The sequence below is a fragment of the Archocentrus centrarchus genome, chromosome 6 (assembly GCF_007364275.1).
Source record: "Archocentrus centrarchus isolate MPI-CPG fArcCen1 chromosome 6, fArcCen1, whole genome shotgun sequence".
NCBI lineage: Eukaryota > Metazoa > Chordata > Actinopteri > Cichliformes > Cichlidae > Archocentrus > Archocentrus centrarchus.
The window spans coordinates 10,501,989-10,522,142 of NC_044351.1; the positions used below are offsets into that span (position 1 = coordinate 10,501,989).

Below are 20,154 nucleotides of genomic sequence, written 5' to 3' on the forward strand. Positions count from 1 at the left end.
TGCCAGCATTAGATTTACAGATTTAATAACTCTGTACTTACACATTAGAAATTCCAGAGTATACAGCCAATAAATCAAAAAGAAATTCTATTAAAATACAAAATAAATCACTGGAAACATGTTTCATACAAAATGCAATAAATAGTGATTGAAAAAAAACAAAACACCAAAAACATGCACATGTCTGAGTGCTCTGGGTGCTTTTTTCACTTTTGTGCGTGACACTGTGATGCTTTGGGAACAGAGGTCTTCTTCGCTCATGGTGTTGCTTCTCATCCTCGGTGATGCTGCTGGTTCAGCAGGTATTTGGTATCTGTTGGGCAAATGTCCCAAGGTGTTACACACCATTATAGGCTGACTGGCCTATAATGTTAACTGCTGCAAGATACCAAAATAAAGATACGTGACGTGTAAGCTAAGGCAGCACGGTCGTGCGGTGGTTAGCACTGTCGCCTCATAGCATAAAGGTTCGAATCCATCACCTGGGTGGAGCCTTTATGTGTGGGGTCTGCATATTCTCCCCATGCTTGTATGAGTTCTCTCTAGGTACTCCAGCTTCCTTTCCCAGTCCAGTGACATGCATGGGTTAGGTTAATGGGCAATTCTAATTTGGCCGTAGGTGGGAATATGAATGTGAATGGTTGTCTGTCTCTGTGTTAGCCCTGCGATACACTGGCGACCTGTCCGGGTGTACCCCGCCTTTCTCCCTGTGACAGCTGGGATAGACTCCAGCACCCCCCACGACCCTGAATTGGATAAGCAGAAGAAAAAGGTGGGTGGATGGAAACGTAGGCTACTTTTTAGTCAATAAACACACAAATCAATGAATTTCAGGAACACACCCTAAATATATTCCAGTGGTAATTTTCATGTGTTTTATGTCATAATCCAGAATCCATTATAATTCCAAACTGTGTAATCCAGCGGTTCTCTGTCGCTGCTGGGCAGACGCTACTGAGCGCAGAGATACCACAGGCGGGGTGTGGATCCAGGGCAAAAACATGAAGGGAACCTACACTGAATTAATATTATTCTCTTTAGGTAAAATAAACAAACAAAGAGTTCACTAATGCTATTTTGCCAACCTTTATTTTACTGAAATTCAAACTTGGATCCTTTTTTAATTGTTAATGATTGATGAAAATTGTGTGGTGTGAACTTTTTTGGTTTCTGAAGGTGTGCCAAAGGTTTGAGAACCACTGGTGTCAACCTTTACTGGCAACATCTTTTCAAGGCATGTGATGATGGCAATAATGGTCATCGGTACATAAAAATCTGAGATTAGAACCTCAGATTTTTATATAAAAGTCATTTGGTTGTCCCATTTCAGAACTGCCAACCACATGGTAACTACACTACCTGAGTGCTCCAGTAGACAGGCTTGTTGTTCTCCTCGCCTGAGTCTCTTCTAGTTTGAGGAGCTGGTGCTGTGCCTTGTTGCTTCATGCACTCCACTACAGCTTTCATACTCTGGATCCAGCTGCTCTTCTTTGATTGCAATCCTCTTGGCATCCTCTGAAGAACAAAAACATCAGCAGTGAGTTAAAGAATCATTTAAGACAAGTCTGCAAAAATTAAAAAGAAGTACACTGCTTATGTTTCAGAGAATCAGGTCTACTTCTGTATTCGACTGAGTTAAAGAAGAGATAGCAATATAATGCTTGATGTTTCAGCTGTATTGTGCAGCTGTGCTATTTACCTTTAGCTAGCTGCAGGTCAAAAGAGTACTGCGTCTCTACCACCTCATGGCCGGGTGCCAGGCCTTTCATCTGGTCTCTCAATTCCTTCAGCTTGATGTAGAAATGTACCTTATCTTGTGCACGAGGAAACTGGGCGCAGCGGGGGCTTGATGATGGCATCAAGTAGCACACCTGAAAATAAAGATAAATGCTATGAAGACTGTGGTTTGTATAGCTGAGCAGATTTATGATTAACCCGCTTCCTGGTTCCACCTACTGTTTCAGTTTCTGGGATTTTGTACGGCTGTAGGCCAAACTCGAGGTTCTTGGCCTTCACACCAAAGGTTTCTTTGCAGAAGATTTCATAAATACCTGTAAAATTTTACAAAAAATACATTCAAAAAACTAGAAGTACTCAGAGAGCGCAAACCTCCGCCAAGGCCATAGAGTCACTGACGCTGTAATACGTGCATCTAAATACTGTGAAATAATCTTTCATCTTTCCCAGACAACAATAACCCCCTATCCCGCAATAGTGAAGAATCCTTAAAAAAATTCCTGGATCCAGATCGTGATCCGGATCACCGCCAAAATTTAATCACTTCTTCCTCTTGTCATTTCCAACCACTCCACAAAATTTCAGCGAAATCTGTTCATAAATTTTGGAGTAATCCTGCTGACAAACAAACAGACAGACAAACAAACCAACGCGACCGAAAACATAACCTCCTTGGCGGAGGTAATAATAAACTTAACCAGCTGGTGTATCCTATTGAAACACTTCAACAGAAATGGGCAAAAATATATATTATAAAACATAATTTTACCTTTTCCATTAAACGCTGCTATTAGTGGCTTGTATTTCTGTAGCTTCTCAAGTAACTGTCGGCCTCCTTCACGGATCTCTTTACTAGGACAAAACAGATAGAAGACAAATCTTATTTCAGGATACAAACTGGACTGCAACACTGTCTGTTTTGCATTCAGTCAGAGTCCACTGACGCACCAACTCTGACTCCCTTTTCAAACTTTTACCTGGAGAGGTCCTTGCTGCCAGGTGTGGTCCTTTCTACCATGTTGGTGAAGCCGATGCTGTATTTCTCAGGCAGGCTCTGGTCGTGCATGTAGTTGAGCTGCTGGTCAGTTAGACCTGACAGAAAAAGACATTTCCCTGGACAGGAAAGAGGAGTTCGGTATTAAATCAGGCAAGTGTAGTTGTAGCTGCTCTAAATTTACAGGGCTGTTATCAGCAGACATTGCTGGAAACTGCTAGTTTTTTTACACCATAAGCTGATCAACCCTACTTTGGAAGGTAGTAAACCTGCAGAGCAAGCAGTAAAATATTTCTATTGTAAAACAGTGTGCCGTGCTAATATTTTATTCCTGAAGTTAAGGTGCAGTCAGTGACAGCATGAGTATCAAATCTGATAACTGATACTTCTGAGCAAATACATGTAAAACTTCAATAATTTCTGCAAACTCTTTTATTTTGAAAACCTGCCTAGTAAATCCTAAACCTGTAGAGGGGAATAAATCTGAAATAACCTTGTGTAGATGTTCTACTGACTCTTTAAATGTTAATGTTCTCCTTAAAGAGCTTTTTAAAACTGCATTCTGCATTCAAACTTAACTTACAACATTCAGTTGCATTATATCATTATATCAGCATCTCAGCCACCTTTAGGATGTCTTAGAACAAACCTCAGCCACAAAAACATTGTGATGATGCACACACAGTGGGCCCAACAGGGTAGAAGCAACTGAAAATGAATACTGGCGCATAATTACTGTAGTCTGTAATGAAACTAAATTTAAACATACAGAAATGGTTCCCTGGGTTTGGGTAATGATGTCCTTTGTAAGCTGACAATAGTCCCGGATTAATTCCAATCTGAGGAGAGACACAAAGGAATTACAGACCTAAAGACTGCAAGTTGTTCATGTCACAAACCTAAATCACAATCAGAACAAAAACACAAAGAACAAATCTAGACATACAAACTCACTATCAAAATGTCAAGATTGTAGGTAATAACGTCTGGCAGTGTTTTGGCCATAACGTCAGCCACCGACATGCCGTTGAAACGGTTGAGAGCCCTCTTGGCTTTTTTGGCAGCCTCAACCTCGTCCTCCTCTTCATGCGTCTCACCATCCTCCGTCTGCTGTTTAGGAGGTCGGCCTCTCTTCTTCTTCACTGGTGTCACATCTAGGACAGAGAGGAGAAACCTACTGAGCATTGAAATCAACATCAGCAAAGAAAATACAGCCCCAAGGGTCCCAGAGGACATATGCTTGGTTCCAAAACAGCACACCCTGTTGAGGGAATTTTGATTTGCATTTAATGATATTTTCTTTCTGCTTCATGTGTAGCTCATTCTTTTAAACTGTAGTTAAAAGTCTTCAAATTATTCTACAGAACACAGCAGCCAAGGGCAGACTTTGAGGAACGCTTTGTAAAAATTGCAGCACATTTTTAAAATACACCAGACACGAAACTTCTTGGGAAGAACGACTGATTGTAGCTTCTTCCAGTACCTTTAGGTGGACCTGCAGGCTGGTGCTGAATAGGCGGCTCCTGCTGCTGTGCTGTGTGTTGATGCTGTGGACGGTGCAGGACTACAAGATCTGGCTGCTGCTGCTGCTGCTGCTGCTGCTGCTCCCTGATGTTCTGCTGAGAGACCTGCTCCTGGTACTGACTTGGGGCTGGAGGGTAAAAAGGTCCCAGCTGGTAAAAAGGTTCCTGATAAAGAACTGGATCCCGGTGGACAGATAGCTCGGCCATGACAGGCTCATCCATGGGACCTTCTGTGTAACGATCCATGCTGGGATACGGGGCCACATGCTGTACCTCAGGGTACTGCTGGCTGGACTGGTACCTAGTAAAGTTGAGGATGTAAAGAAGTTAAGCAAAAGGAGGACACGAAACAGGGCCCAGATACATCAGGAAAAGATGCGGCGTGTGGAGAAGCGGGTGAAGAAAACTTAAACACAAGACACGATACTTGCAAAAACACATGCACTCACGTCCACTAGTTTGTATTCTCTGCACTTCATTTACTGCTTTTATGCAAAACAGGCACCCAAATTATTTTTCATTGCTTTTTTTCAAGTTTATTGATAGATTTTGACAGTACAACCTGCAACACTGATTTTTTTTTTTTTTACACCTAAAAATATGTATTTACTGTATACTATATTACTAATATTAACAAGGTTGACCAGAATGGAATGAAGATATTTGTGCAGAATATGGTGATAAAATGACAAACAGAGGCCGAATAACTCTTCATTTTACCATTGTGTGAACTAAAGTGACTTCCTACAGACTTCCTACAGATAACAAGGTTTCCAAGTAAGGTGTATTTAAAAAGGCCTGTAGCAAACAAAGGTGTAATAAATGCTGGATCATGGCATGTGAAAATTTTATGAAAACTTATTTCCGTCAGACAAGCAAGATAGCGGAATATATTATGATATTCAAATTGTACCTAAATTGAGACTCAGAGTACCTCAGTTTCGTGTTATTCCTACATAATTACCTTTACTTCCCATTAATAAGAAAAGGATTCATTTCGGCAGCCAATTATCCTTCACAATTACACTTATCAGTTGCTACAACCTAAATATAAAGTATACAGATATGTAGCCTATGATGTCGTGTGTCAAATGACATTTACTTTCCTCCATCATGCATGAAAATGAAAACGAGTCGAGGAGAGAACATGACCGGTTTTCCCCCCAGACCTCCTGCCACCTCCAACACCAACTCACCACTGCTGAAAATAATCCGAGGGAACCGTCAGTGAAGTAAACTGGTTTTCCTCCATCTTAACTGTTGACTTATTTGAATACATTAGCATTTATTCTGCTGCCAAACTCATGGATAAACACTGGAAATGTAAGCAGCAAAAGCACATACAGCAGCTTCTTCTGGGCACAAAGGAAGATGCTACAGGAAGGTTTAGCTAACAGTAAACTCACGAGATTTCGAGGTTTTATAGTTGTTGTTGTTTTTTTTAACGCAATTAACATTAACAAACATAAATGTAAATGGGCAAAGTAACATACCTGTCATACATTTCTTTAGTTTTCAAATAAGGAAATAGGGACTGGGAGTCTTCCCAAAACAAAGACCATTTAAACGCTCAACATTTCGATTTCATCCGGTCGGCTGAACGCTTACCGACGTCTTGTGGTCACTAGGTGAACTGCAGGGATTGGATTTCGATGGCTATTTTAAATACATCGCTGACATTTATATAATCACTAACAACTCAGAAGAACGGTGCATATTATCTAGCAGTGTATTAATAAAATTTGAAAGACAAAAAAGATTATAGAGCCTGGTACAAAAATTTTGCAAGTTCACAAAAGCTACCGCTAGACGGCGACAGACGTGTTTATATCAAAGTACCAACGCACGTTTATGCTGCAGAAGAAAACTGCGACCAAAGGTGGTTTATTTAAGATAAGTAGATCACTCCGTTGTATTTTTACACCCGCTGTGAAACCAGTGAATAAATCTTGACAAATTACGAGTGTCCGATGCTGTCTGTGTCTCAAAACTGTTAGATAGAAAATTAGATTTAATGTCATTTATGTTTGAAACCTGAACAATGAATTTAACGAAGCGGGTGCGTCGTACGATTGGGAGGAAACAAAAGTCCATAAAAAGAGACGTAGTGAGGACTCTCTATCACAGCACTGCTGTGTGTTAGCTAAGCGTCTATGACCTGCTTGTACGTCCCAATGACAGACACTGAAAGGTGGTGAGAATGAGCTTCAGATTGCGGACGTTCACTTATTTGTGATCAAAATACTTAAGGTAAAGTTTTAAATTCTGGCTCTGTGCGAGCAAAAACTGCAGTTTATACAGTAGGACTAATCAGGAGCCTCCTGTTAGCTACTGTGGCGGTGTGTATTAAAGTGTGTACAGGCTGCCATACTACATGGTGGTCCTTTGCCAATCCTGCATGCACAGCATCCCAGTACTGTTTTTTTTTCCTTTTTCTTTGAAAACTAATCACGTGTTCAACTATATTTTAGTCGTTGTAATTTTTAGCAGACAATTATACTTTTATTTAAGAAGAAAAGGATTCGTTACAGTTTTAGCATCAAATTTAAGTAATTATATGATGACTGTTATCTTTTTTTTTTGGACCTACATTTCGAAATGTGTTATCTTTTCCTCCAGGTTGAGTCAGATCAGTCTGTGAAGATGCCAGCTGGAGTGTCTTGGCCTCGGTACGTCCGGATGTTAGGAGCCAGTCTTTTGGCCATGTTTGCAGGAGCACAGGCTGTCCATCAGTACTACCTACCTGATCTGGTGAGGGACAAAATTAAGCCTTCGGTACCAACAAAAGTAAACAAACAACACAAACAATGCCCCAAACTGGCAAATGATGTTGCTAAATTCGGCCCAGAATTTTTAGCAATTGGGGCAGACAACTGTTTTGTACGTATGACTGGCCATAGGTGCAATACTATGTAACGCAAGGGTGTCAGATATTAGCCTGGGGTTCAGAACCGTTCCACCAAAGGTTTCGGTCCAAGGAGGGCATAAATCTGAAGACCTTTAACTGTGTTTTGCAGCAGGGATTTTTGTGTTGCAGGTTGTTAACTATGCATCATGTTATTAGCATAATTGTGCCAACATTTGAATCGGAGCCAGGGGTGTGAATTAGGGTCAGTTTACTGTCAAAACCATTATCAGTGGCCCACCATATTACATGGAAGTAAGGCAGCTAAGACCAAGGAGCCATCTTGATGGTTTTTCTTTGAATTCAGCCTGCAGTGTTTCTTTGTACTGATGTTAGATTGGCATAATGTGAAAAAAACCGCACTTGTTTTTAAATACATCTCAGGTTGTTCATCTTCAGTTTTATAAATGTATGCTTTATTAAATGTAGATATTTTTTCAAAATGTGCTTAAACAATTTGAAAATAAAGGGAAATAATTTGGTAGTAATTTAATCTAATAGTTTTAGTAAAATAAAACTATTATAAAATTCATAAAACAAAATTGGGCTTTTATGCAGCCCATAAACCAAAAATAGTTTGATACCCCTGGTGTAGTGCTACTGTGTACAGTGGAATATGTCTTTGTGTAGCTGAAGTTTACATCTGCCATAGTGATGGCGCACTGCGGGCACCTCTATCAACCATTATACTGTGTGTCATATTTCCACTTGAAATTAGTTTGTTTACTGCCTGTTGTTCACACAAAATACATTTACTCAGTCAGTCTGCTTTGGCTTTATGAGCTAAAGATGGCATCACTTCCTAGTGTTGTCAACCCAAATACCCCATCTGCTGTCACTGTTTCCCAGCTGAAAGTCTGTTGATGTCACATCCTTTGTTTAGAGTTGACCTATTAGGCATGGAAATTGTGATAGTCTGTGAGCAGCTGGTTAACGTACATCCAGATTTCTTACCAAAAAGACCAGAGTTTCTTCACAGATATTCACCATCCAACCAACGAGCTTTTGTGTGCGAGTTTGTGATAAACAGTGCTTGTTGTTCTCTTTCAGAGTATACCAGAGGTCCCGCCAAAGCCTGGTGAGCTTCGAACAGAGCTGCAGGGCTACAAAATCAGAGAAGAAGCCTTAAAGAAGGCTAAATCAGGACAAGATGTCAGCTGATGTGGAATTGTACTGCCTCTGTGTGACAGACTCTTAATGGAGCAGACAACAGCTACAGGCTGCACTGTGTTTGGGAACAGTCATTTCTGGGATGTCTGCACATAAATATTTTCTAAAACAGAAATGATGGTGGTGTTTTCTTCTTATGGGACAAACAAGAGAGAAATAAAATGCCACACTCTGGACATTCGAATGTGTTTGTATTGTTGAAGAAGCACAAAAACAGATATTTCCTCATGAAAACATGTAACTGTACTGGAATCATGATGGACCCCCCCCCCCCCCCCCCCCCCCCCCCCCCCCCCCCCCCACACACACACACACACACACAAAAAGTGTTTTTAAATAAAAAACTTAAGATTTGAATTTTGGTGTCAGTGATTTAAACAGAAATGCTCACAAATATTTTCATTTTTTTAAAAAATACAACCATTCAATAAATAGTTAATAATATATAAAGTGTAGGGACACAAGCACATTAATTTTGAAATTCATTTTTATCTGTCCAAAATACTTTAGAAATAAAACATTTTGATGGTTGTTTTCGTACCTCTTCTGTGGGATTCCACCGCAGATGGTGGTAGAAGTATAACTTTGAGTGGAGAAAATCTTTTTAAAACCTTTGGGGCAACCTTTTAAACATTTTTAATCACACTGGATTGATAATTCTACACGTTTATATGGTTTTACCCTGCAATTATTTTAGATAATGCTTCAAAATAACCACATTTACTCGAGTACTTTACTGAAAAACAGTTACTCATGCTTTAAGTATTTCTGTGTTATGCCACTTTCTGCTTCTACTTCCACTATATGGATGCAAATATTACACTTTGTACTGCATGCCATGCATTTTAAAGTTTTAGTTCCTTCATGTTTTGCAGATTTTGTGTCCTCCTCGCTCTTGCTGCCGCCCCAATGAAAAAACATCTGCGTGCGCAGGTCCGTGTATCATAGCAACAGGTTCAAACAACAGTGGAAAAGATGGCGACGCAAAGGGAGGAGGATGCTGCTGTTTACCTGGAGAAACACAAAATCATCGAACTTATGGACAACCTGACCAGCATGCTCTTCTTTTACAGACCTGGTGAGAGCGTCCTAGCCTGTTTTGATAACAACAAAAAATAAAACACAAAAGAAGAAAAAACTAAAAACGACCGCAAAAGCTGGAAGGCTAGCTTATATTATGTACTTAAACGACTGGGAAACTATCGAAAAGACTAAAACGCCTTTTTTAGTTAGTCAGAACTTACATGTACCTTATGTAGCTAGCTGTGTGCTGGATTAGGTTTTCATCCATCTGATTTTTCTACTGAGAGGGAGAGACTGTGGTACAAACTGGAAAGGGTTAATACACAAGCATATATTAAGTTGGTAAAATTAAACATAGATCAATGTTATTACTGTTAAGTTTTTGTTGAAACTAAAGTGGTTTAGAGAAGCCTTGACATGGCTTTCTGGTCGTTTTTGTAGCTTGAGGTGTTTTTTTTTTGTTTGTTTTGTTTTGTTTTGTTTTTTGCATACCAAGAAATTTTGGACAATTTCATGCTCCCAACTTTGTGGGAACAGTTTGGGGATGGCTTCCTTCCTGTTCCAATATGACTGCATACCAGTGCACAAAGCAAAGACCATAAACACATGAATGAGTTTGGTGTGGAAGAACATGACTGGCCTGCACAGTTCCTGACTTCAACCCGATAGAACACCTTTGGGATGAATTAGAGTGGAGGCTGTGAGCCAGGCCTTCTCATCCAGCATCAGTGTCTGACCTCACAAATGTGCTTCTAGAGAAAAGGTCAAAAATTCCCATAAACACTCCTGAACCTTGTGGAAAGCCTTCTCAGAAGAGCTGAAGCTGTTATAGCTGCAAAGGATGAGCCAACATCATATTAAACTCTATGGAGTTAATTAAGAATGGGATGTCATTCAAGTTCAATGCATGCTCTGTCCAGCTTTTCCTTGACTGTCACAGTGACATCAGGGGATCGATGGCACTGAACTTTATGAATGAGACCAAAACAGAAATTATGTTATTTAGACCCAATGGCACCAACGGTACTCCAGTACCCCTGTATTCTTCTCTGTCCCCCTATGAGAAATCCATTATTACAAATTTAGGTGTGGACCCGAGGCGCCTGACAAAAATCAAGCCTGTTCTGTCGAAAGGCAATCTTGAAACATTAATACATGCTTTTACAACATCTCGTTTTAACTACTGCAATGCACTGTTTACCATAATTAGCCAGGCTCGCCTACAGCTGGTGCAACGTGCTGCTGCTCAGTTTTTATCTGGTTCCAATTTTAGCTTCCCTGGATTCCAGTTCATTTACTGGATCCATTTCAGAATCCTTTTATTTGTTTGTAAATCTCTTTAACAGTCGTGCTCCTTTTTATTCATCTGAACTGTTGCACCCATATGTCCTGTCCTGTTCTCTTAGGTCTGCTGACCAGGTGCTTTTATTTGTTCCACAGACGCAACACAAACTTAGAGGTGATAGAGCTTTCATGGTTGTAGCCTCAAAATTTGGAGTGATTTGCCACTGCACATCAGACAGGCTTTGTCACTTGCTGTTTTTAAATTTTATTTAATAATGCACTTTTATTCCTTGGCCTTCAATCCAGTGTGAGATTTATTTGGTTAGTTTATTTAATTTAAAATTTTGACTGTGATTTTTAGGTTACTTTTTCATACTGTATTCTTTTATTGTTTAACTTCTTGTGTTTTTCCATTTTTTTATCCTTTGGCCTGTGTGATGAGAAAGATGAGAAAATACTTTTGGCAATATAGTGTATCTGTTTTATGTTGCTCTAACATATTACTAACATTTTACTTCACTTTTTAATTACCATATGTCCACTATGATTCAGATTATTTGTGTTTTCTTCCAGAGAAACCCAGAGATTTTCTCATTGAACAACTGGAGCAGCTAAAGCTCTGTCAACAGAGTGGCATGAAGGGGCCAAATCTGTTCAGCGACTCTAACCTGGATGTGATCTTTGGGATACTGGACCCTGATAATAAAAAATACATCACTTTTGCCCAGTACAAGCAAGGTGAGTGCTGAGCTACAGGAACAGGAAGAGAGACTAAATACTAGGGATGCAACTGTATGAGCCAAAAAATGTCAGTTTCACAGTACACAATATACATTTGATGTCACAGTAGTTAGCACTGTTGCCTCACAGCTAGAAGGTACTAGGTTCAAATCCAGTCTGGGCCCTTTCTGTGTGGAGTTTGCATGTTCTCCCCATGTTCTGTGTAGGTCCAGGTAGTCTGGCTTCCTCCCACAGTCCAAAGACATGCATAGGGTTAGGTTAACTGGGCTAAATAAAATCGAGGCTTAAATGTTTGTCTGTGTGTTAGCACTACCACTGCAGTGCTAGCTTACACTTACAATATTTTAAATATTGTAAATACCCCAAAAAAGAAATGCATGAAATGATTGCTTTTCTTCACAGGCCTCAAAATTATCTGACCAAAAAAAAAAAACAAATAAATAAAGATCTTGTATTTATCCTTTTCATTAATTCACTGCCTATAGGTTCTTTTATTTCACCTGATTATTACTTCATACAGCAAATGTAATGCAGTCATAGAAATGTTATTGTAATACTAATGCAGAACCTTTCATCACCACAGCTTTGACAATGCTGGGCATAAAAGACATCAATGAATGTCCTGATGGTGTAAATGATGATAGAATATCCCTCGAGACGTTCAGAATAGAAGCGTAAGTGCATCTTAACAGTGTTACAAACACGATATTTACCACAGTTTTAATATTCAGCATTTTTTAGGGTAATTTTTGTCTTATTTTTTTGTTACAGGACACGAGGTCTGGAGAGATGCTCAGCAACATATGCACAACTGTGAAGTGTGATGTTTTATTGACAATTCCATTTTCATTCAAGTTTTCTGCCATTATTTTTTACAACATTGATGTTTGCACGTTATAGCAGAATTTCTTCTGAAAAGAAAATTAGCACTACTGATTGGTACATGACACTGCACTGTCTACATCATTCTGGTTTCTGCTTTTGTTATGTTAAAACAAAAACAAAAAAATAGAAATATGTCCTTTTGTCCGGGTTTGAACGGTTTAGTTTAAAAGTTTGAATGGTTTAAGTTTATGTTGGTATCTTCCAATAAATACAAATCAAAGAGAAGGCCGAGTGTTAATGTTTTGTTTTTGCTTTTGTTTATAGTCAATAGGGCCTGTTCAAATTACCTCTGTCTCTATTTGTTCATGGTTAAAATTACATTTATCGTCTTTATTACTGCTGCTAGCACGAGTAACAATATGAAAACAGCATTAATGACAGTGTATGAATGTGTAAAACAATGTATGAATTTAAATGTGACTGCGTTTCTTTCAGCCACAGCGTTGTTGTTTTGAACGCGCACCGGCAGAAGGCGTGGTCAGGAAGTGACATGGCCGCGTCCTTATACGGAGGTCCCTCGCCTTTCTCCGGTTACTTGTAGGTTAAGTTAGTTTATCTTTTTTTGTCTCAAACTTTCGCCATTTTTTGCCGGGACAGCGCCCTGCGGAGCTCAGCATGGGCACCGTCCACGCCAGGGTAAGCAAAACTCCGCGAAACGTGCAAGCTAGGACTTTGACCTCCCTGTTATCTGACAGAGAGGCTACTGTAGTGAGAGGCCTTACCCTGTACACTCAACACAACAGGGCTCAGGCATTCAGTCTTCACTCACCAGAGACTGGATGGATTCAGGCTTTTTTTTTGTTTTGTTTACCACGTTAAAATGCAAAGAAGCTGTTCTAATTGTGTATTCTAGACACATGGCTTAGTGGTGTCTCGCCTTTTGCTGCAGTCAACACACAGTTTGAAAGCAGTTCGTGTGCTTAGTGAACTTGTTGCTTACACTTTTGCACTCTCTCATTCTTATTTATGTATCTCGTACAGAGCTGTGGGCGTGTGTTTATTAATAAAGGGGTCCCAGTTTATGTGAGACTGTCAGCCAGTGTCTCACATTTTCATCGATTCTAATTCACAAAAGTCTACCTTCCATTTATACAGATAAAAAGTTGGACATATTTCATCAAAGTACATTATAGATTTGTCCTTTATATGATTGATACCAAATCTTTATTTTAAATTGAGACTTGTGACTTGAGACTTTAAATTGAGATTTTGTGATGTGTCCTATACAACCATGCTCTTTACCCACCATTAGTTTGTTGGGATATGGTCACTCTACAGTAAATTGCCTACCCATCATACTGTCGAGTCAGCTTCAGTAAATATTTATAACAGGCTTTAGCATGTCAAACTAAAGGTTGTATTTGAAATTTCAATAAAAAAGTAAAAGACCTTTATTAATGAATGCTACATTTCCCATGCAGCCTTGCCATTTATTGTGAAAATAGATGCACATAAAATGGCAAAGTAACTGTGCAGCTTTTCAGAGCCTAATTTGATTGGCGGCCCAGATTACAATTTGCAATTTGACTATGACATAAAGTATATAACCTAAAGCTTTGAACTGTGCCATCTAAATCTCTTATTTTATCTTGTCACTAATTTTGTATTCCTTCATTTTTCTGATTTTGGGCTGGTCCCCATTTCCCCATCCAGCAGTCCCCCCTTTCCTAATATACAGTAATGCGGGAATGGTAATATGTTGGGTAGAGTATATATTTGGTAATAAGATGGACATCTCATTAACCAGATTCTTACTTATTGAAATATAGGCTGTGGTATGAATTTTTATTTGATTTCCTTTCATCATTCTGCCATCATTCTGTTATGTTCACAACATACAAGTCTTAAAAAATATTTTGATTATGTCAATGTTTGAATAATTGCTGTAATTTTCCAAGCATAAGTTCTTCCATGTCCTTCTTGTTTGTGTTTTTTGATGCCGTAAACTGAAGACCTTTGGAATTTGGTCAAAAGAACATATATTCAGCTTTTTAAACAGTTTTATTTTTATTTTTTTACTATTGGAAATGATGGTTTAATTATTTTTTCAATCAGTAAAGTATCACACCTCCCTTTATAAAACCCCAAACATTTTAGAAATATTTCCACAGACATGATCTCAGTGTTCTCAGTGGTATATAGAGCCCTGAGCCTGAGTTGCCCTTTTTAAAAAAAAAAAAAAGTCATTTGACATTATTTGTTTAGTAAAGCACTCTGTGAGCTAATTATAGATTCGGTTGATTTTATTTTGTCCTGCAGAGTTTAGACCCTCTGCCCATGCATGGGCCAGAGTTAGGAGTTCAAGCTGACGACATTGACTCTTCAGCGATGGAGCAGGAGCCAAAGCAAGAAGTTCTTGAAAACAAAGATGTAAGATTTATTCTGTGCTCTGATTAGCACTGTCAAATTGCTATAACTATCTTTACACTATGTTTACAGTGTGCTAGCTAACCCTTAGGAAAAAAGTTTATTTTTCTTGCCTCATAGGAATATAAATATTTAATATTAATTAGCCAATTTATGAAAATGATATAATTGCTATAAATAAAATGACTGACACAATGAAATGAAAAGCCTGCATTAGCTTTAATGGCCCTAAAATTATTTGACAGATGGAAAATGGCATCAGTGTTATGTGTTTATTTTCCCTTTCGTGTGCCATCTGTGTGTCCTGTTTTTCAGGTTGTGGTTCAACAAGTACATATAGATGGGCTCGGAAAAACCAAGGAGGACCTGTTGAGTTATGAAATTGCAGATGTTTTCCAGGCGAAGAATTTGATTGATGTGGGTACATGTTGATACATGTGCACTAATCATTACCTGTTCAGCCTATTCTTGTGAGTAGTTGTGACACATGGTTGAATCTGTTGAGCAGGTTATGCGAAAGTCCCACGAAGCTCGACAGAAGCTCCTGCGTCTCGGGATCTTCAGAAAAGTCGAAGTTGTTATTGACACCTCACAAGGTACTGGTTTACAAAAAAATAGTGGTTTTATTTAAAAAAAAAAAAGAAACATTGCACTTCTGAAGTTTGCTCACACACTGACACTCCACATTAGTTTATATGAGTAGTTAATGCAGAAACTCAGGTAACTGAAAATGTTTTGCATACTTTTTCTTATTGGTACTGCATTGATGTCATTGTTTCTTTTCTCCTTAGGTGAGGATGCTCTTCCTAATGGCCTTGATGTGACTTTTGAGGTCACAGAGCTGAGACGTATGACAGGCAGCTATAACACCATGGTTGGAAACAATGAAGGAAGTATGGTTAGTGTCATCTTCCACTCTGAAAGTCCATGTAATGTTGCAATGGTTTTTTTTGGCCCAAATCTCTGTGGATTTTTATGCATCTGTTTAGTTAAATGTATTTTGAATATTATAAATATTAAGGAAATACGGATCACTTGATTGATTCGCTTTCATTTCAGGTACTAGGCCTGAAGTTACCCAATGTATTTGGTCGGGCAGAAAAACTGACATTCCAGTTCTCTTATGGTACCAAAGAGACGTCATACGGCTTCTCTTTCTTCAAACCCCAACCAGGAAACTTTGAACGCAAGTAAGATATGAAAATGATATATAGCATGTGTACAGTTTATGCACACAGCTACAGCCATCTACAAGGGTGTTGAGTCACTGTGAGAACAATATAGGAATAAGTCAGACAGTAGAAATAAAAATTTTACAGTCAAGGAAATTTCAGTTTTATGTATTTATTAGAAATTATAATGTTATACATTGTTTAATGTTTGTCCTGCCTGCATGAAGACTTGTTCCTTTGCTATAAGTAAGTACCCTCGCTGTCCTTGTTGTTGATATTGAGGATTTAGTAGGTAAATGTGTGAGCACTCAATGCCGTAACTGTTAGTGGGTGTGTTTTGTAATTGCAAAGAATTTCTAGCAAGGTATTGATGTTTTCCTCTTATCATTTTCAGTGTAACTTTGAATGCATACAAAGTAACAGGTCAGTTTCCATGGAGTTCGCTGAGGGAGACGGATCGAGGCATATCTGCCGAATTGAGTGTAAATACTTTTATCTGCCTTTTTCTTCTGAATATTTTGTTTAACTAAACCTATTTAAACTGTGTTGTTTTTCTTGCATTCTGGCACGTGGTTTTGGTGAATTAGCACATTTTAGTAATATTTTAACTTGGATAACAAAATGAGCTCTAAGAGTAATAACAGAAGGTATCAAAAGGTTTTAAGTAACATAGAGTTAGTTGGCTACAGTTTTGTTCCAAACACCTATAGGTTGGACTTGTACTGCCATTTAATAATCATTTATGTTTCGGTAGCATTCAGATACCTTTACTTAATTATTGCTCATTCTAAGGAAGTAACTATGTTACAAACATAGATAGTAGGGAGCACCTCCTCTGCTTGCAAAAATAAGTGTAGAAGTGGGAAAATGGTAATTTGGCTCAATCAGTAAACAATTTCCTGATATGTTTATAGGCTCAGTCGCATGTTTCGAGGCTTATTTTAAACAACAGGACCTTCAGTTTGTAAATTATGGTCCCCATTAGAAGTAACAAGGGAACCAGTTGCTGCTTTAGGGCTTGCCTCTCTTGTGATTGACGGTCGTTATTGTTTCAGAAGACACATTTTCTTGGTTTCATTGTTCCTTGGTTTCACAGGTCCTTGGTTTTATATACAGTCTGTGCTTATAAACAGTGTTTGCTTTATGTTCATCCACTTCATAAATTCTATACAAACAGAACATATTAACTTATGCCTTATTACCAATTTACTGCCCACAGTTCCCTGTGTGGAAGACCAGACAAACCCTAAAGTGGGAAGGCGTGTGGAGAGAACTTGGCTGTCTGGCTCGCACTGCCTCCTTTGCAATACGGGAGGAGAGCGGCCATTCTCTGAAGTCCTCACTCTCGGTATGTGTCTTTTATTTTGCAATGAAGATTTATTTATTTTACTGTGACCTTTGAAATTCCCGTATAGTTTCATGAGTTTCTCTGCCAGAGAATTCATGGCAAACCTATTATTTAGTGTCAAGTTCATTTATTATGTTGAATAGTGGAGAAGACTTCATTTCCAAAAGGCACTATATGAAAAAAACATAAATATTTCTTAGCATTTGTGTGAAAGGTGTCATTTTGTTTTGCAGCATGCTATGGTCATTGACACCAGAAACTCCTCCATCCTTCCCAGGAAAGGTGGTCTGTTGAAGATTCATCAGGTTTGTTGTTCGGCCATAAGTTAGTGCTAGTTCAAATGCTATATAAAACGTTTTTGACAAAGATTTTACACAAGGTTTACGTTTTGTGTTTGTGTAGGAACTTGCTGGTTACACTGGGGGAGATGCCAGTTTCCTAAAGGAGGACTTTGAGATCCAGGTCAACAAAACACTTCTCTGGGACTCGGTGAGATTCTGCATTTTACATTTCAGCCAGTTGCCAAATAGGCTTACCTAAAGGCTCTTGTGCTGGTTAAATAGTTTTACTAAGCCAAAGCAAAATGGTGAGCAATCAAGTTAATGATTATTGATGTGCAATAATAAATTAATGATAAAATTGCCTGTTAACAGGTTGCTTGTTTTTGCATGATTCAATTTTACTAAACACTGAGCTTTTCCTTCAGGTCCTTTCTGCCTCATTGTGGGGTGGTTTGCTTCTACCCATTGGTGATAAGCCAACAAATATAGCAGACAGGTAAAAACCCAAGCACATGGCCATTATTAACCACACCAGGGGTTTGATCTTACTGGACATTCTCTAATTATAAATTATAAATTATGTTACTGTCCATCAGCAGATGTATAAACAGCTGTACTTGTTAGCATTTAAAACTTCAAAAGGGGAAACTTATCAGGCAGTTGTTTTATGAATTCAAAGCAGATTTATGGGCCTCTGTGAGCAGACAAAACTGAGAATCGACTTGTAATGACAGTAACTACCTTCAATTTATTTGGATCAAAAATTAATTCAGCTCTTCCTTTTACTTATCTTTGCCTCAGGTCACTCCGTCCATGAATGTTTGACTCTGGTGTGCCTCAAAAATCGAAACTGTCTATTTTAAACTGTATGACAAATTTAAAATTAAAAAAGGACTTGAATTCAATGAAAACTCATAAGTATATATGGTATGTACTTTATTCTAGGTTCTATCTTGGCGGCCCCACCAGTATCAGGGGATTCAGTATGTACAGTATGGGCCCACAGAGTGAAGGTGAGACATTACCTTGGATGAGCTGTTTAATAACCAGAGTTATTAACCAAGTTTGATGATTAATTAAAAGGTTGTGTGCTGACTTTACTGGTATGGCAGGTGACTACCTGGGAGGAGAAGCCTACTGGGCTGGAGGCCTCCACCTCTACACCCCTCTACCCTTCAGACCAGGCATGGGAGGCTTTGGTGACCTCTTCCGAACCCACTTCTTCCTCAATGCCGGAAACCTTTGTAACCTCAATTACGGTGAGCTTTTGAAAACACATGAGCACCTGTTATACCTTCATACTGGGTCTTGATCAGACCTTGACATTTGAGTCATTTATGACTCTAAATTGGTTTGGGTCACTTTGAACCTTTCTTAGTTAAGCTTACTTTTACCAGGCACAGGATTGGAAGTTTGTTGTTAGGACATTTATTTGCTCAAATTGTGAATCCAGGCATTTGCAGATGTTCAGGTTTTCTGTCTGGTTGAGTTCATATGTATGTTTTTGCTCAGGTGAGGGGCCACAAGCGCATTTGAAGAAACTGGCTGAATGTATACGTTGGTCATATGGACTGGGCATTGTGCTGCGTTTGGGGAACATCGCCAGGCTTGAGCTGAATTACTGCATTCCCATGGGAGTCCAGAGTGGAGACAGGTAATGCTAATTACATCAGCTAGTCTAAGCTAAGATGATTATAACTTCCAGTTATTAGAGTTTCTCTATTAGATTTACTTTAAATTAAATAAGCACAATAAATATTAGCCATATATGGTAAACTGGCCAATACAAATCCTGCAAATAGATGATGAATTTTAGTCTGAAAAGACCAACACATTCTAACCGATCACAGGCAGACCAACTGTAAGGGTGGTTTCTTGAACACATTTACTGTAAGTTGCAGATCTGTTTACATGCGATACCGAAGAACTTATCAGTGTCTGTGTGGTAAATATGGAGCAGTGTGAAACTTTGTTATAGGAAAATTAGGAGATCAATTACTTAGGTTTTTTCTGTATGGCAATGAAGTTGTAATAATATGCAACAGAAATAAGTTAATAATAATTATCTTTCACTTATAATTAAAATTTTCCTTTATTGTTCTTACAGGATATGTGATGGGGTCCAGTTTGGAGCAGGAATCAGATTCTTATGAAACTGCACTTCTTCCCTACCCGATTGCTTGTACAGAATTGTTGCAATCAATTAGTTCAATAAAAGTATTTGCACTGACTTTTTGTTGTTTCCTATCTTTTCTTATCATTAGCTCCGCTGTCTTCAAAGACGACAGTGGAGCTTATCCGACACAGAGCCATCTGGTAACTTTTTGCTAAATTCGTTACTCCTTGGTCATTTATATTTGAAATCTTATGAAACCTGGTGCAAATACTCTTTGGGTAAGGCTCTACAAAATAGTTGATACACATTTTCAATTTTTGACTTTTTTTTAATTAATTAATTTATTTTTTATTAATTTTTTTTTAATTTCCAGAAATACCGTTCGTTGATGTTTACCTTAAATCCCTACTCCTCCCTTATTCCTAGGCCGACTTTTTTGAAACTTGGTATGTGTATCCATTGGGCAAGTGTTGTATGACCTCTAACTTCGCTGTGTGGGCATATACAAATACATGCTACACACTGAAGGGTGTTCAATCTTAAACCAATGGTTTCTTCCTTCTGTATAGCCCATTATAAATTATAATAATAGTAAACAAACAAAAAAA

At 38.6% G+C, this 20,154-nt stretch overlaps 4 protein-coding genes across 7 annotated transcripts; 3 read left to right on the forward strand and 1 right to left on the reverse strand.

Annotated features, from left to right (window-relative positions):
* Window positions 1-58: 58 nt before the first annotated feature.
* On the reverse strand, window positions 59-5,855 carry LOC115781663 (G/T mismatch-specific thymine DNA glycosylase-like). Of its 3 annotated transcripts, none has more exons than XM_030731457.1 (10): window positions 5,748-5,855; window positions 4,215-4,555; window positions 3,686-3,885; window positions 3,501-3,570; window positions 2,715-2,850; window positions 2,507-2,589; window positions 1,957-2,051; window positions 1,700-1,871; window positions 1,360-1,515; window positions 59-746 (listed from the first exon to the last, which is right to left on the reverse strand). In XM_030731457.1, the coding sequence occupies exons 1-9, from the start codon at window positions 5,756-5,758 to the stop codon at window positions 1,409-1,411; spliced, it is 1,215 nt and encodes a 404-aa protein (XP_030587317.1). In that variant the 5' UTR covers window positions 5,759-5,855; the 3' UTR covers window positions 59-746; window positions 1,360-1,408. The 3 variants fall into 3 exon arrangements, with proteins under 3 accessions (XP_030587317.1, XP_030587316.1, XP_030587315.1); XM_030731456.1 differs by lacking the exon at window positions 5,748-5,855 and adding an exon at window positions 5,451-5,712 and having other exon boundaries at window positions 59-313; XM_030731455.1 differs by lacking the exon at window positions 5,748-5,855 and adding an exon at window positions 5,451-5,712.
* A 532-nt stretch (window positions 5,856-6,387) lies between these two features.
* Window positions 6,388-8,595, forward strand: uqcc6 (ubiquinol-cytochrome c reductase complex assembly factor 6). Its single transcript, XM_030732291.1, has 3 exons — window positions 6,388-6,504; window positions 6,874-7,005; window positions 8,210-8,595. Exons 2-3 carry the CDS (start codon window positions 6,898-6,900, stop codon window positions 8,318-8,320), a joined length of 219 nt encoding a protein of 72 aa, XP_030588151.1. The 5' UTR covers window positions 6,388-6,504; window positions 6,874-6,897; the 3' UTR covers window positions 8,321-8,595.
* A 674-nt stretch (window positions 8,596-9,269) lies between these two features.
* On the forward strand, window positions 9,270-12,466 carry efcab10 (EF-hand calcium binding domain 10). The gene is made up of 4 exons (XM_030731407.1): window positions 9,270-9,407; window positions 11,210-11,374; window positions 11,961-12,051; window positions 12,149-12,466. The coding sequence occupies exons 1-4, from the start codon at window positions 9,305-9,307 to the stop codon at window positions 12,192-12,194; spliced, it is 405 nt and encodes a 134-aa protein (XP_030587267.1). The 5' UTR covers window positions 9,270-9,304; the 3' UTR covers window positions 12,195-12,466.
* A 267-nt stretch (window positions 12,467-12,733) lies between these two features.
* samm50 (SAMM50 sorting and assembly machinery component) lies at window positions 12,734-19,660 on the forward strand. Of its 2 annotated transcripts, none has more exons than XM_030731405.1 (15): window positions 12,734-12,898; window positions 14,522-14,632; window positions 14,945-15,046; window positions 15,138-15,225; window positions 15,421-15,527; window positions 15,689-15,819; window positions 16,196-16,283; window positions 17,021-17,149; window positions 17,383-17,454; window positions 17,552-17,638; window positions 17,856-17,926; window positions 18,376-18,443; window positions 18,534-18,689; window positions 18,943-19,084; window positions 19,538-19,660. In XM_030731405.1, the coding sequence occupies exons 1-15, from the start codon at window positions 12,878-12,880 to the stop codon at window positions 19,581-19,583; spliced, it is 1,419 nt and encodes a 472-aa protein (XP_030587265.1). In that variant the 5' UTR covers window positions 12,734-12,877; the 3' UTR covers window positions 19,584-19,660. The 2 variants fall into 2 exon arrangements, with proteins under 2 accessions (XP_030587265.1, XP_030587266.1); XM_030731406.1 differs by having other exon boundaries at window positions 18,543-18,689.
* Window positions 19,661-20,154: the final 494 nt, after the last annotated feature.